At 35.8% G+C, this 15,638-nt stretch overlaps 1 protein-coding gene across 2 annotated transcripts; it reads right to left on the minus strand.

Annotated features, from left to right (window-relative positions):
- Positions 1 to 1,486: 1,486 nt before the first annotated feature.
- LOC127941937 (golgin subfamily A member 6-like protein 1) lies at positions 1,487 to 11,396 on the minus strand. 2 transcript variants are annotated; one of them, XR_008149206.1, is made up of 4 exons: positions 11,122 to 11,396; positions 5,444 to 6,327; positions 5,108 to 5,248; positions 1,487 to 4,616 (listed from the first exon to the last, which is right to left on the minus strand). XR_008149206.1 is itself a non-coding variant. In XM_052537434.1 (4 exons), the coding sequence occupies exons 1-4, from the start codon at positions 11,231 to 11,233 to the stop codon at positions 4,546 to 4,548; spliced, it is 627 nt and encodes a 208-aa protein (XP_052393394.1). In that variant the 5' UTR covers positions 11,234 to 11,396; the 3' UTR covers positions 1,487 to 4,545. The 2 variants fall into 2 exon arrangements, 1 of the variants encoding a protein (XP_052393394.1); XM_052537434.1 differs by having other exon boundaries at positions 6,025 to 6,327.
- Positions 11,397 to 15,638: the final 4,242 nt, after the last annotated feature.

Below are 15,638 nucleotides of genomic sequence, written 5' to 3' on the forward strand. Positions count from 1 at the left end.
ATGGGAGGGCCCATAGTCCCAAACCACGCCCACATGCGCAGAGCCCCGCCCTTACTCCTTATTAGTGTATTACCGCCACCTACTGAGTAGTTTCACACCATACACCATTATTAAAATAATAAATCATCCATGTATTTGATCTTGTATTATAAATTAACTGATTAATAATAACCTTTTATATTTTATGAAACTGCAGTACTATTCTAAATATTACTGTTTTGTTTTAACAAATATATAAATACATATACACAAACATTATTTTATATTCTATCATCCTTTATTATTTTTCCTACATTGATGATATATAAATTAAATTAAATTAAATTAAATTAAATTATCAAAAGCGACTTACAGTGCATTTAGGCTAACATATTTTACCTAACATGTGTTCCCTGAGAATTGAACCCACAACCTTGTATGTAATATATATATATATATATATATATATATATATATGTGTGTGTGTGTGTGTGTGTGTGTGTGTGTGTGGCAGCTGTAACTCTTTTAATGCATACAAATATAATGATTTAAAAAACTGTGCTACAAATAAAAACATATTTGTTGGATTTTATACACGGTAGTTTAAAGTTTAGATGAAAATAATATACCCCACATTTCATGTAGTTTATAAGGTTATGTTTTCATTCACCTTTCTGTTCAACTGCCAGAAAAAAAGGAAACAAAAATCAAATTTAACTTTTTAATCATCAAAATATCTTGAAAAAAAATCACGGGTTTTAAAATAAATCTTAAGCAGCACAAATGTTTTCAACATTAATAATGAATCAGCATATAAGAATGATTTCTGAAGATCACTGAAAAATGGAGTAAAGATGATGAAAATACAGCTTTGATCACAGAAATAAATTATATTTGAATGCATAGCAAAATATAAAATCATTATTTTAAATTGTAATAATATTTCACAATATTTTAGTTTTTTTCAGAATTTTTGATGAAATAAATCCACAGAGACTGCTTTAAAAATCATTAAAAATAGAAAACCTTTGAGCAGTAATGTATTTTAAAATGAAATGTTACCCTAGAACCTAGAACCTGCTTGCACAATAACGAACCTCATGAAAAATAATAAAATATAAAACAAGCAGAGCTGTATCTATGAGCAGCTTTTGACTCGATCAGTCAGTGTTTGTCTGAAGTGTGTTCACATGCAGCTCATTGACTTCTTTGATATCTGAGTTCATTGTCATCTTAATCACTGACTGAAACATTAATATCTCTAGCTAACTGATCTGAGGTTTTTCTACAGATATTTATTTCTTCACGCAAAGCATCATATAACTTAAGAAGATTGTTAATGTTCTTGTTTCACATTTGACTGCCCTTGTGTAAGGATAAATATGATGATATATCAGCATTAAAGTCTAAAATTATATTATAATGAATTATTCTTCACACTAATAATTTAACAATTCTTTTAGGAACTGTGTTTCCTGAAAGGTTTCCAAAATGTGGAATCAATGCAAAACAGCAACAACTTTATTTTAAGCATGTAACATATGTAACACAGTGCTAACTATTGGCAAAACATTACAGTAGCAATAATCCTGAATAGAGATCTTCCAAACAGAAAACAGAGAAAGAGCTATAAGATCCAGTGTCACACACACATTTGAATCATGCACCTGTATTCATCTGCATGAGATATGTGTGATCAGATCCAGATGATTGCAGCTTGCGGCTATATTTTTGATGTTATTGTTTTTAAGTTTCGTCAGCTGGAAACGGAAGAACACGACCTGGGAACACGACATTGCTCTCGTGTCATGAACTCGAGCTGGTGTTCAGGGATGATTTCTGATCAGAGTATTGATTTACGATCTATAGCATTTGAGCTGACTGTTAAAATGCTGATCATTGACTATAATATGCAAAATCAGTTTAGCTTTGATTGACTGTAAAATATGTCTAAAATTTTTTATTCCTTTATTTAACCAGGGGAAATCATATTGAGACGATAGTCTCTTTTTCAAATGGTCCCTGGCCAAGAAAGGCAGCACTTAAAATGTAAAAAGAAGAAAAGAAAAGAAAATACAAATAAAAAATAAAAAAAACCATCTAAAACAAACAAAGCATACCAAATTACACAATAACATATCAACACCAAATAAACCATACCACAACACATAACAAAGACAAAAGTCAGATACAACAACAAACAAAATAACACAATAACAAAATAACCAAGACATCCTACTACACGGAGTATGACAGCTACATGAAGCTCCATAAAAGAATCAAAACAGAACAGCAGTCTATATACAATCACACTTATAGCTGAAGGTTTCTGTGACATATTATTTTAAATCATTAAGTGGGATAATAGTGCTTATCTTCAACTGTTTCTGCAAAGCATTCCATGTTGGAGCATTGTAACGGAAGGCGATTTTACCAAATTCAGATTTTACAGCAGGTGTAGAAAAAAGAATGCTATTATTAGACCTAAGATTGTATCTATTGTTTTCTACAAAATAGAAAACTGATAAATAAGAAGGCAATAGTCCTAACACTGCTTTATAAATAAAAATAAGCCAGTGATACTGTCTATGGATTGAGAGTGGAGGCCAACCGGATAAACTATACAAACTACAATGATGTGTAAAATACTCTGCTTTAGTGACAAAGCGTAGAGCAGAATCCAATGACCGTAAAACAGACTTTGCTGCATGCATGTACAGAACATCTCCATAGTCTATAAGATAAAAAGGTAGCAGCAACAAGTTCCTTTCTTGTCTTTAAATTAAAACAAGCCTTATTTCCATAAAAAAAATCTTAATTTAACTCTCAGCTTTTTTACCAATTTACATGTGGATTAAAAGTGAGCTTTTCATCTAATAAAAAACCCAGATAATTATAACATGACACTCTTTCAATTTTCTGGTCATATAGAGTAATAATTTGAGGCAAATCCTGTACATTCCTAGAATGAGTAAATAACATAAATTTGGTCTTTTTAGAGTTTAGTACCAATTTTAATTTAAGTAGATTTTTTTGTAAAACTGTAAAAGCATCCTGCAATTTATTTAATGCCTCATACGGAGATCTAGCAGTACTGTATATAATAGTATCGTCCGCATAGAGATGTGCAGCTACATCTACAGTTGTACAGATATCATTTATGTATTTCGTAAACAACAAAGGCCCTAATATGGAACCTTGAGGGACTCCAACCATTAATTCTGCCTCCCCTGATATAATGCCTTCACAAGTGACACACTGATATCGACTAGACAGATAGTTTTTAAACCATTCAATAGCATTATCAGACATCCCGATTTTAGACAGACGTTTTAACAAAATAGCATGATCAACCGTATCAAAAGCTTTTGAAAGATCAATAAATAATGCTGCACAAGATTCTTTACAGTCAATAGCACTAACAATATCAACAACTACCTTTGTGGCTGCTGTGATGGTGCTATACCCTTTCCTAAAACCTGATTGAAAAGGAATAAGAATATTATTTACTATTGAGAAGTCCTTCAACTGATCACTGATTGACTGACCTGAGTATAGGTCGAAACCTTTTCTTTCTTTTCGATGCTCAGGTTTTGCCTACTGAACTTTTCAGTATTTCCTTGGAGATGGTGATCAAGAAGTTCAGGGAGACGAAGGCAAGGTTAGTTGGAAAACCCTCGCATAACAGTCTCCTATGTTGGACCTATAATGTTTTTGGCTGGTTCTATGTTCACAGCAACCATCTTACTGATAGTCCAGACTAAAAGGAGATGCCCCTTGAGCGGGGCTCAAGCGCAGGAGGGTGAGTGAGTATGTAACCCTTTCTGTATATACACTTACGTATATTAAATTGCTGGGGGTTATGTGTATACCAATAAACTTTGAGTTTCCTTTGCAGTGCTCAGTTACAGGGTTTACTAAACACTCCCCAGCACCAGCCATCCGGCTTCATGTTCCAGTATTAGGCGGCTGAGATCACACGTTTCTGAGGGAGCCTCCTTGATCATCAGGCCTGGCACAGCACTGCAGGGAATTTCATGGATGTATGGCCAGTTCACCTGAGGAGTCTCCTGGCCGCTTAGGGGTGCTGTTGCATCCAGCGGGAAGTGGAGGTTGCAGTTACAGAAGTATTCTTGTATATGCTGCCTCATGTGATGCTTCCCTCGCCAGAGGTAAAGTTTGAGCTTGCCTCTCCTGTGCGGTTCAGCACCTCTGTGATGCTTAGGAACCTTTAGGTACACACGCTAAGCTTGGTGTACTAAAATCCACATAAGTGTGCACGCAAGACTCTGCGCACTTTCTGAAATCCTGTACGGTAAGGGTTATTTTCACATAAAGCATTTTTATTCATTTATAAGTTATTTTTTTAAGCATGCTTTCCTTTTCTAACATCACTTCTTGCTCAGCTGCCCAGAATCCATAGTAACTTGAAACTGTTGTGTGTTATATCTCCATGTTTTTAAAGGCTGTGAGGTGTTTCACACATATGTACTGTAGATGGATTGGATATTTGACCTTTAACCACATTTTGAGTTGTCTACTGAATATTGATGAAGTTGAGTAAAATTATGTTGAATCCTCCAATTGACGTCTGTGATTTCGGAGTGTGTTTAGGTGTTCATCTTCACTTTCAGTCACTAGGAGTAAACACAAGTGTGCAAACATATTACATTTAATCATTTAGCAGATGCTTTTATCCAAAGCAACTTACAAATGAGAACAATAGAAGCAGTCATACCAACAAGAGAACCACAACAGTAAACAAGTGCCATGACAAGCCTCAGTTAGTCTAGTACAGAACACATAGCCAGTTTTTTTTTTTCTTTTTAAGAATATGATAGACAAGAAAATAAAAGGTTTAATCAATTAGAGTTCGTTTCAGTAGAGCTGCAATGCTTACAGTATGATCAGTTGTTCTCATTGAAAATTAATAACATCCTCAAGTTAAACTGATGTTACTAATGTAAGGGTTGGTAAAACTGCTATGCTGACCAACATCCTGGATGAATCTCATGATAAATTTTCTGTTTATTTTGTATTTTAAGTTTTAGCATGTACCTGCAAAGATGGTGAACATTAAAAAAATGAATAAATAAAGGTTCCCTGTCAAAACAAGATAAATTCTTACTATTAGGGATCTCAAATTGGCTGCTCTTGCGTCTCACAGGTTTTCCAAACTCAGGTGATTCACTGTCATGTGAATCTTCTTCATCTTTGCTCTTCCACTCTCCTTTTCTTTCATCTAGAGATCTCTGCTTTTCTTCAGACACTAAGAATATAGTAGAAGCGACAGCAATTTTAAGTTATCAATGGGCTATAACCAAGTTATAACCATTGTGCACTTTATAAAAGAAACTAATTTCAGGTTTCGCCAGAGACATTGTTGCTGTTATAATAAAAATATTTCCAGTTAAATGAAAATAGGACGTAGCTAAGCTTATTCTTCATTACATCACTTGCTCACCATTGGATCTTCTGCAGTGAATGGGTGCGAGAACCCAGGTCTCTCACACCAAAGGCATGTGTCTTATCCACTGGGCCAACACCACCCCACCATCATCTACAACTTGAATGGCCTAAACCAGCATATTTTCATTTTTCAGTGAACTATTTGTCTATGAAATTTGTAACAATGTCAGTTAGAGTAAGGCATTTGTAATGAAAGTAAACTAGGCCAGTGTTTTAGACTGAAATGCCCAGGCCTCTTCCTGGTGATCTAACTGCAATGTTCGGCTCCAACCATGACCAAACACAACCAAAGCAGCTCATTGAGATCCTCAAAAGCACTTGATAATTACAGATGGGTGTGTTTGATGAGGGTTGGATTTGAACTCTGGATGTCGGTAGATCTCCAAGAACAGGATTGAGCAGCCGTTTAAGTCCTTGTGTAAACTTTTGTTGCAAGTGCAGTAAACATGATTTTTCAAATATTTTCTGTGGTTGGTAGCTACTGTATCCCGCAGATGCTGACAATAAAGCTCGCTGAACCTGACTTAACCTGTAGAATTAAAATTTTGGTGTCAGGTTTACTTGAACAATACTTACCCACAGGAGAAGTTAGATGTAGCACATGATTTTCTCCACAAAACAGGATGTCCTGCTCTTTCTTTGTCGTTCCTCTCTCTTTGGACTCTAGTTCCTTCTCTCTTCTCCTCAAATCTGTCTCCAGTCTTAATCTGTCCTCCACTTCCTTGAGTTTTTGTTCCCACTCTCTTTCTTTGAGTTTGTGTTGCTCCAGTTCTCTTTTGAGCTTCTCATTTTCACTCTTCATCTGACTTTCATGATGAACATAATCATCAGTCAAGGATGAATACATGTTCTTCAAGGTGCTCACTTTCTCTTTACGAGCTAATGAAAAATAGGGGCAAAACAAAAGTGTTATGTTTATAATTTTGTTCAGTGTATATATCAGAGGTGGGGAACTCGAGTCACATGACTTGCTTGACAAATATTCTCAAATATTTAGGTTAAACAATAGATTCTGTCATTTCAAACAGTTTTTTTTTTTACATGCAAATATAGCCAAAATCACAGCACAGCCATTTTGTTTATCTTGATTTCATTAGATGATGGCATGATCATGCATCGGGATTTTTGAGCAGAATAAATACAACCATTTAAAGACATTAAAATACAGTTTGTAAGCACTATCAAATACATTTTTGTTTTGTAAGTGTAATGCATTGTAAATGATTATTCACTGTTTAAGGAAATGTCAGCTTTTTGTGGTAGTAGCACTTAGTAAACATGTGTACAGTACAATGTCTAATAATTGGTATTCTGTGATATGATTGAAAAGCCTATGGATAGTTTATCATATAAAAAAAAATCATACAGTTGCAAACCAAACCATGCATACTCAAAAACAACTACAAAACCCTCAAACTTGCAAGTGCACAATTGTACACGTGCCATTCACTCACAAAAAAACACACTCACTCAATTCACTCTCTCTCTCACTCTAACTCTCGCTCTCGCTCTTTCTCTCACTCAGCTGTGGCCTATAATGGTTAGAGACTTGGACTAGTTACCCGAAGGTCGTCGGTTTTAGTCTCGGTGGTGGTAGGAGTTGTAGGTGGAGGGAGTGAATGAACCGTTCTCTCTCTTCCACCCTCAATACTCATGACTGAAGTGCCCTTGAGCAAGGCATGTATTGTTTTAATGTCTTGACTTGAATTGCTTGATTCTCAAAAAATTGACCTGGACTTGCTTGAGACTTGAAGGTTAAGACTTGAGACTTACTTGTGACTTGCACATGTGTGACTTTATCCCACCTCTGGAATACACATACACACACACACACACACACACACACATACATACATATATATATATATATACACACATACATATACTGTATATTCACCATAGAAATTGCTCTCAACATCTATGACAACTATGTGACTGACATTTCAGGCAAAAAAACTGCCTCTTTTTAAGGTGCACTAAATTGCAAAAATACAGCAACACATGCAGCAAACACAGGATGTTAAACCCAGTGGCGGCTCTAGACAATTTTACTAGGGGGGCCAAGGAGGGGCCAGTGTTTAACCAGAGGGGCACATTAAAAATGGCAACATATTTTATTTAAATGTAATGCAAAAAATACAAAAAGTAATTCTTGAAAAAAAATCTACACAGTAATTTTACACAATCTAAACATGTTAATAAAAACAAATTACTATTAGTACTCTTATAAAATTCAATCAGGCAATCATACATTTCACAATTTAATATTTATATATGAATGTCAAGAATTCAGAAGTGTATATATTTATAATGCTTACACTACACAGAAATAATATACAATTAAATTATGCTTATTTTAAATGTATTGTGCAGGCTAAAAATATAATAAGCTTTTAATAACCTTTTAGTGCGCAAAACCATGATGATATGAAACGCTTCAAAACTGAGCTCACAAAGTGATTTTAAAAGTTTACGGCTTTTAAAACGTGTGTGATCTAACAGGCACAAGCGAGTCTTTTAAAAACAGACTCGTAAAATACATAAAATACAAATACACAAAATAGTCATAGACAGATGTCTGACAGATGTAAATCTTCTAGTAGCTGTGTGTGCAAACTGCCATCGTTAATCTTGCAGAGACGGCGAGCTTGAGCGGGGAGTTCTTTGGCGTGAGTGAGCAGGAGTAAGTATTCTGATTAATTATTTTGTATAGTATTTTAAAATGTAACGCCAGTACGCCATATTAAGTTAATTGCCTGCGAGCTTCTCCTTCTGTCTGTACGGTAATGCGACAGAGAGACGAGTGGTTATGATGCAATCGTTAGCCTATTTTTTACAAAAACTGTTTATACGGGGCCATAATGTAACATAGAAGGTAATGGAGCCCTTTATACATTGTCGTGTATCTTTAGAAATAAATAATGGACAAACAGAGTCTTTAAACGCCTCAGATGTAAAGTTATTCGCTGTCAAAGTGACGCCAAAATGAATGGGAGTCAATGGGATGCTAACGCAAGTGAAGTTCTGCTAAAAGATGGCAGCCCCCGCCCGACTTCAACTTCCGGTCGAGTTCCTTGCCCCTTGGTTAGAATGAGAGATGAAGTTTACATCTTGATTATTTCTGTTTTAACGTTTTTTCTACATTATTTATATTAAAATATGTTATAGGCAATAACTCAGTTTAATATTTGATTAATTACTGAGGTGGCATCGTTGTTAACTTACAAAAATGATGATAATTTACATTTTTCCGTTAATAACAGGTAGTGTATTCTGATGTAAAATTAATGGTCGCCTGAGGACGCTCTACAACCATCTTATCTGAGCTCAAAACGCTGCTTGAGCAAGTGTCAAGATACTTAAAATAATAAATACATAATTATGAAAGTCTTTGTGTGTTTATTTTTGTTCTCAGTACTTGTTTTAATAGCATTTAATGATTAACATAAAAGCATTACAAAAATAAAATAAATAAATTATATACCATCGATGAAACCACAAAGCTGACATGGGAGGTATGTATAACTGCAACATAAAGTAATTCTGGGTATTATTCATAGTAGTATTATTTTCTAAAATTAGGTACATGTAATATAAAAGGACATATGGTAATGTTTTTGCAACAGCTCCAAGTCTCACGCGCAGTGTAGTCTATACGTCACTGTCCGAATCCGTTCACTTATTTATTTGTTCACTCCATGAGTAAGCGATTTCAGACACAGCATAAGTGCTTGGGTATGCTGCTGCTGCACTAATTTACCCGTGTAGAACGTTGCTTCACATTAGTTCCGCTTTTGGCGCTCGTGTGTAAAATCATATTACTTTTTCTTTTTTTTTCTCAGCACGGGGGTGGCCACAGGGGTGGACAGGGACATGTTTACAGAGGCACGGGGCTCCCTAGGCCTCCGTGTAGAACCGCCACTGGTTAAGCCTGTGTGTTATCACCAGTGTTGTAGTCGAGTCACCAACTGTCGAGTCCAAGTTGAGTCTCGAGTCTCAGTGTTCGAGTCCGAGTCCAAGTCCGAGTCACCAAAGAAGAGTCCGAGTCGAGTCCAAGTCGAGTCACCATTACCAGAGTTCGAGTCCGAGTCGAGTCTCAAGTCCCGTATATTGGAATTTTTTTTTTTTTTTTTTGAGGAAACAATAGCAACCAACTTGAGTTGGTAGGCATTGAAGTCCATTATATGAAGAAAACATCCTGAAATGTTTTCCTTAAAAAAGGAAGGCATTGGGAGGAGTAAATGATTAGGAAATTTTCATTTTTGTGTGAACTAATCCTTTAACACTTTACCCCCATTCTTCACTCACTCCACTGGCTTCCCATCTCCACCAGGATTGAGTACAAGGTTTCACTCCTCACACATCAATGCATCCATGGACATGCATCCATGGACATGCCCCCTCCTACCTAAAAGAACTTATCAACCCACAAACCACAACCCGTTCCCTCCGTTCCACTCACTCAAACCTCCTCCACATACCCAGAACCAGACTGAGGACAATGGGAGACAGGGCCTTTTGTACTGCTGCCCCGTATCTGTGGAATGGCCCTCCTGACTCCTTGAGGGCTCCACAATCTACTGATTGTTTTAAAAAAGGCCTCAAGACATTTCTTTTTAGCAAAGCTTTTGGTCCCTTTTAGATTATTATTATTAAAGAACTGCTTATCTTTTTGTTTTTGTTTTAACCCTGTAGCACTTTGAGATCTCTGATGAAAAGTGCATTATAAATATAATGTATTATTATTATTATTATTATTAACACTGTACTACAGAATTACACTCGGCGAAAAAAAGAAACGTGCATATTACAATGAGTGTGTGTGTGTGTGTGTGTGTGTGTGTGTGTGTGTGAGAGAGAGAGAGAGAGAGAGAGAGAGAGCGTTTGTGTGTGAGTGACCGAGTGATTTAGCGTGAGTGCGTTTGTATGTTTTCAAGTGAATGTGTGTGTGTGTGACGGCAAGCGCATGGTCAGAATGCAACGTATTAGGGCCGTTCAAATGTCGCGACTTTTGCACGCTCAAGTTCGTTATTTCCAATGTACTGTAGGCGCGCGGTATGTACGCTCATAATGGAAGCATCCAGGCGCGTCCGCACCGCATTGAGTTAAAAACATCTCAACTTTTCAGAATGTCGCAAGCGCACCGCAGGTCATGTGACAAGAACTAACCAATCAGCTTCATCCTTTCCCGCAAGTGCCTGAGCGCTTTGCAAAAAAGTAAAGTGAGTGACGTCAGTGAGTGTGTTGTCAAGCATAGACAGCGAGCGGTAGCAGTGTCTGTGAGGGAAAAGAATAGATCCCGGCCAGTCTTGGGCACAAAACATTTTTTTTATAACATTTTTAGTCAGAAACAACGTAATGACTGTTCAAGTCCGATTTTATATATCCTTGAGTCCGAGTCCAAGTACGAGTCATCAGTCCACGAGTCCAAGTCGAGTCACGAGTCCAGAGAATGGAGTCTCGAGTTGGACTCGAGTCCAAAGAAAAGTGACTCGAGTACTCCATCACTGGTTATCACACACTGTCAACAGCACTGCAGGCTGTTAAACATGTTAAAACATAAAAAGACAAAACAAACACACAACAGTCAAACACGATTTCACAAATCATGATTATCTGATTTGCTCTATAACTATTGGTAAAGCTCATATTATGCATGAAATGTTGACTTACTTAATGAAGACTGTCGCACATGAGAAGTGCCTGTGAGCTGCTGATCTTTGTTTTGATTCTGCGGAGAGCAGCAGATGGAAACGCTTTTCAAGCGCGTGCGCTCGCTTCTCATTGGCCGCCCGCAGCTGATCCGTGACGCGTCAGAGAAGCTCGTGGGCTTTTGACAAGAAAAGCGAGTCTCGCGGGAGAAAATCCTGATTTGAGCTTCCTTTCATCTACGGATAACGGGAACTTAATGACAGCACCGTTAAATCATCGCACTATCCGGTAAACAATCACTGTCAGCTGACATCATAAAGTCTTGATTTTAGTCTGAATCAAAAAAAAAAAAAAAAAAAATAGAAAAAAAGAAGCGCTTTTCGTGATGCGACAGGATAGACTATCAGCAAAACTCCAGTTGAGCTAACTGAATAAAACTTCACATCTGGACGAAGTGTATGAGATCACGGAAGTCATTAATCATTTATGTGTGGAAACCGCATGACTTCCGCTTTTGGTTTATCGCACGGAGCTATGTTTTTTTTTTTTCAGATCTGTCGAAACACACACCTGGTGTAAATGAGACGAGATGATATTGTGAAGCTGATGGGGTCTGTCGCTGTAACAGGGCGATCTGGGCGGTCAGCGCACGCTGCAGAAGAAGTGGACGTCCTTTCTGAAAGCCAAACTGGTCTGCTCCATGCCAGAGCTCAACTTTGTCTTCAATGTGGTTCACGACGTGTTTATTCTGAAAGCAGCGCACTGGAGAGACACCATCATCTATGGCAGGGGTTCTCAACCTTTTGGAAGCTGGGCACCCCCAAAGCTGGATCATTGCAGTTGGGCCCCCCCCCCCCCCCCACATTAGATAGATAGATAGATAGATAGATAGATAGATAGATAGATAGATAGATAGATAGGGTATTATTTTTAGGCCCACATTATTATTATTATTATTATAATTATATGAAGTTACATGCTTTATTTTTGTTATTATAATTATTATTATTATTATCATCAGTAGGCCTATTATCATTACTAGGCTATTTATATATAATTATTACATGCTTTGCTGTTGTTATTAGTATTATTATTATCATCAGTAGGCCTGTAATCATTACTAGGCTTTTGCTATATAATTATATGAGGTTACATGCTTTATTGTTATTATTATTATTATTATTATTGTTGTTGTTGTTATTGTTATTGTTATTGTTATTATTATTATTATTATTATTATTATTATTATTATTATTGTTATCATCATCATCATCAGTAGGCCTATTATCATTACTAGGCTATTGCTATAATTGGGAATTGCTCCAGACCTCTGATATTAATTTATGCTTTATTATAATTATTACTAGGCCTAATAGTAGGCATCATCTGCATTTTTTACAGAAGCTTGCAGGTAGGTGATGTTAATGTGAGACCTGAGCCTGCTTTGCCTTGCAAAGATCCTCCAGGGCAGTCAGAAGTTGGAGGGTAATGGTTCAGATTCTGAGTAATAATGTTAAATCAGGTTTATGAAGAATTATTTCATTAAGAGTTGGGAATGGCCACAAATGAAACGATTTTCTTGAAACTAATAATAGACTTGATATATAAAACTCTGTTTTTTTTTCACAGCTGGGGTCAGTGGACAAAGATCAAATGGTGTCCTTGTTGTTTCCTGACAGCTTTTCAGGTGAGAGTCGAACACAGAGACACAGATGATCACATGACTGATATTCAAAACTGTGTGATGCTGAACAGTTCAATAAACAATAAATTAAAGGGGGCATGAATTTGTTTTTTTCATTTTATAATGTTGATGAGTCTAAGAGGCGATGATGAAAAATTATGTCTGTGCAAGCAGTAATCAAAAATTAGTCATTTTGGCGATAAAATCTGTTTTTGGACTAGCAAAGTTTTAAAGAGCCGATTCACCCAAAAATGAAAATTCTGTTATCATTCACGCGTCCTCAAGAATGTGATTCAGTGGCTCCCATCAAATGTTTGCTCTCCAACCTTCTTCAAAATATCTTCTTTTGTGCCCAACGGAAGAAAAAGACTTGTGTGCATGGACTTTCCCTTTAATTTCTGAAACGTACAGCATCTTATTATGGTGCAATGACCTCTTATATGTCAACAAAAAAACTCATGGGCATTTTAATATTGAGTAACTTATATTTTAGACAAAAATTAGCCATGTTAGTTCATATATTTCTTCTCCTCCAATGCCATTTACTCACTAGTGAGAGAAACCTTCAAACCCAGACCTGGTCAAACTGCATTGGGTTCCAAGATGAAGTACTTAATAACTATTCTGTATAACTGTATATACTAAAATGTTTGATTGATTAGTGCTGACTCAGCTGGGTTCGGTTTTCTTTCAGGTGTAAATATAAAAGGACCACCACAAGAACAGAAAGAAGATCAAATGGATCATAATAATTGATTAACATGAACTAAAGAACTAATATGAACCATGTCAAGTATTAGTTTAATGTGCAGTCAAGGGGTCATGAAAGCTCACTAGACATCCTCAAACAACTTACTTATGAATTAATAAATATATATGAATATTGATTAGAGTTTTTATTCTTTCGTGTAGATTATTGATTTTAGCTAAGATATCAGCATTACAGTTTCTTTCTAAAAACGAATAAGTGACAGGGTTTAGACTTAGGGTAAATCAAGCATTGAAGAACCTCTAACATTCATACACTCTTAAAAAATAACGTTTAAATATAGAACCTGTTTATTTTATTTTATTTTTTTAAATTAAAGCAACGAAATGCTCTTTATAATGGAAAGTTTCTTTAGAAATCTTCATTAAAACCTTCTTTTAATATTACATTTTACATATTAAATACTTGTTTAAGAAAAATTAGTAAAAACAAGATTTATTTTTTTCCTGAATATGATGAGTTTTTGAAATAAGGTTTGTGGTGGATAATGATAAAACTTTTTAGAAGAACTGGGTATATATATATATATATTCAGTCAAACTATTAGTTTTAACTTAACATACATGTATCTTTAAACATAACATGGTTAGAAGAGGGACAAGCAGTGGACCAAGAGAAATCAATCAAAATCAGGAGATTTTCTTTCATTTAAACACTGTATTATATGACATTTAACTCCTGAAGTGCCACTGTCTCCTCATCTTCAGTTCAGTTCTGGTTTTACTCTTAACCTCACACAAGGTGACACAAGGTTTACATTTCAGCAGTGATTTTCCATTTCAACACAATGAATCTTTGAATTACAAAGGATATTTTTCCCAAAAGCATTGTAAGCTTAAATTGACAGTAGAACCGCTGAAATAAGAAAGAAATAAAAAGAAAGAAAAGCAGTTGGACCAGTTCATGAATGATCTGCAGTCTGTTTGTGCGTCACTGAAGCTGTGCTAAATATTTCCTGACATTTCCTGGTTAAATCAGATGAACTTTGTGGTGATTTCTGGAAACCAGGTTTGACGTTTCTCCGTGGATTTAAAGGAACAAACAGAAGTAAAGGGATACTAAAAAACTAATAAATATCTACAGAGCTCTGTCAGCTCATACAAGTTATGAGACGTGGATTTACAGGTGAGTGTGAATGCTGTCGAATATATGAAACTGAACTGTGTTTCCTGATACAGATAACCATTTTGCACAGTTCTGATTTAAGTTACAAAATAAATATAAATCACAAATTATATTACAGAATTTGAGTGAAAAGTTAAAGTCTGTGTCACTCTTTCGGTTTGATTTGATAATGTTATAAAGATCCTCTTGTTTTCTTTATTAAACAAGAAAATCTAAATCTTTATGGGAGTTGAAATAATCAATAATGACTCATTTGCATACACTTTAATTATATCTAAAGCTATAAATGGTGACCTGTAAATATGTTTTCCAAAATTGTACTTATTTTATGTTTATATTTTTAATGTTTTTTGGGGGGTGCTTTTCATTATCGGTTGTTATTGTTTAATAACTAACAAATAAAACTAATAAAAAACACAAAAGTGTCAAAAATGTGGTCTTAAACTTTTGGACTCGACTATATTTCTGTATACATCTGATTACTCTGTTTGTTCAGTCAGAATTACATCAAATTAGTAATATTTTATATCTTCTGCAGCTCTTGTGGATTCAGTCTCCTCTGAAAGTTGAGAAATGACAAGAAAACCATCAGAAACGGCAGCAGAAAATGAGACGGAAAAGAAAGAAATGCAGAGCAAGAAAGAAAATGCCTGTGGATTCAGAGAACATCTAACAGTGCACAAGACAGACAGCAATAAAGAATTTCCACCAAACTGTGAGAAAACACACACACACACACACACACACACACACACATATAAGTGATAATAAGAGTCGAGATACAGGCTCTGAGATTGTTGTCATTGTTTCTTCCAGTCTCTCTTGATCAAGAACGATTAAGACCTGCGTGTCATTCAGAAACGACGGAGAAACTCAAAGAAGAGGTGAGAAAATCCCAACTCATACTGTACACACAGGACTAAATCTGTGTAAATCACCAAATAAATCCTGACGTGTGTT

This window comes from Carassius gibelio, chromosome A21 (assembly GCF_023724105.1).
Source record: "Carassius gibelio isolate Cgi1373 ecotype wild population from Czech Republic chromosome A21, carGib1.2-hapl.c, whole genome shotgun sequence".
Lineage (NCBI taxonomy): Eukaryota > Metazoa > Chordata > Actinopteri > Cypriniformes > Cyprinidae > Carassius > Carassius gibelio.

Bases quoted from the DNA above. Each gene is read 5' to 3' on its own strand.
- LOC127941937 (XM_052537434.1), bottom strand. From the start codon at position 11,233: ATGAGAAGCGAGCGCACGCGCTTGAAAAGCGTTTCCATCTGCTGCTCT. The intron at 5,249-6,024 runs GTAAGTATTGTT...CTATATTCTTAG, and splicing joins ACATCTAACTTCTCCTGTGG to TGTCTGAAGAAAAGCAGAGA. The intron at 4,617-5,107 runs GTAAGAATTTAT...GTTTACTCCTAG, and splicing joins CCAATTTGAGATCCCTAATA to TGACTGAAAGTGAAGATGAA.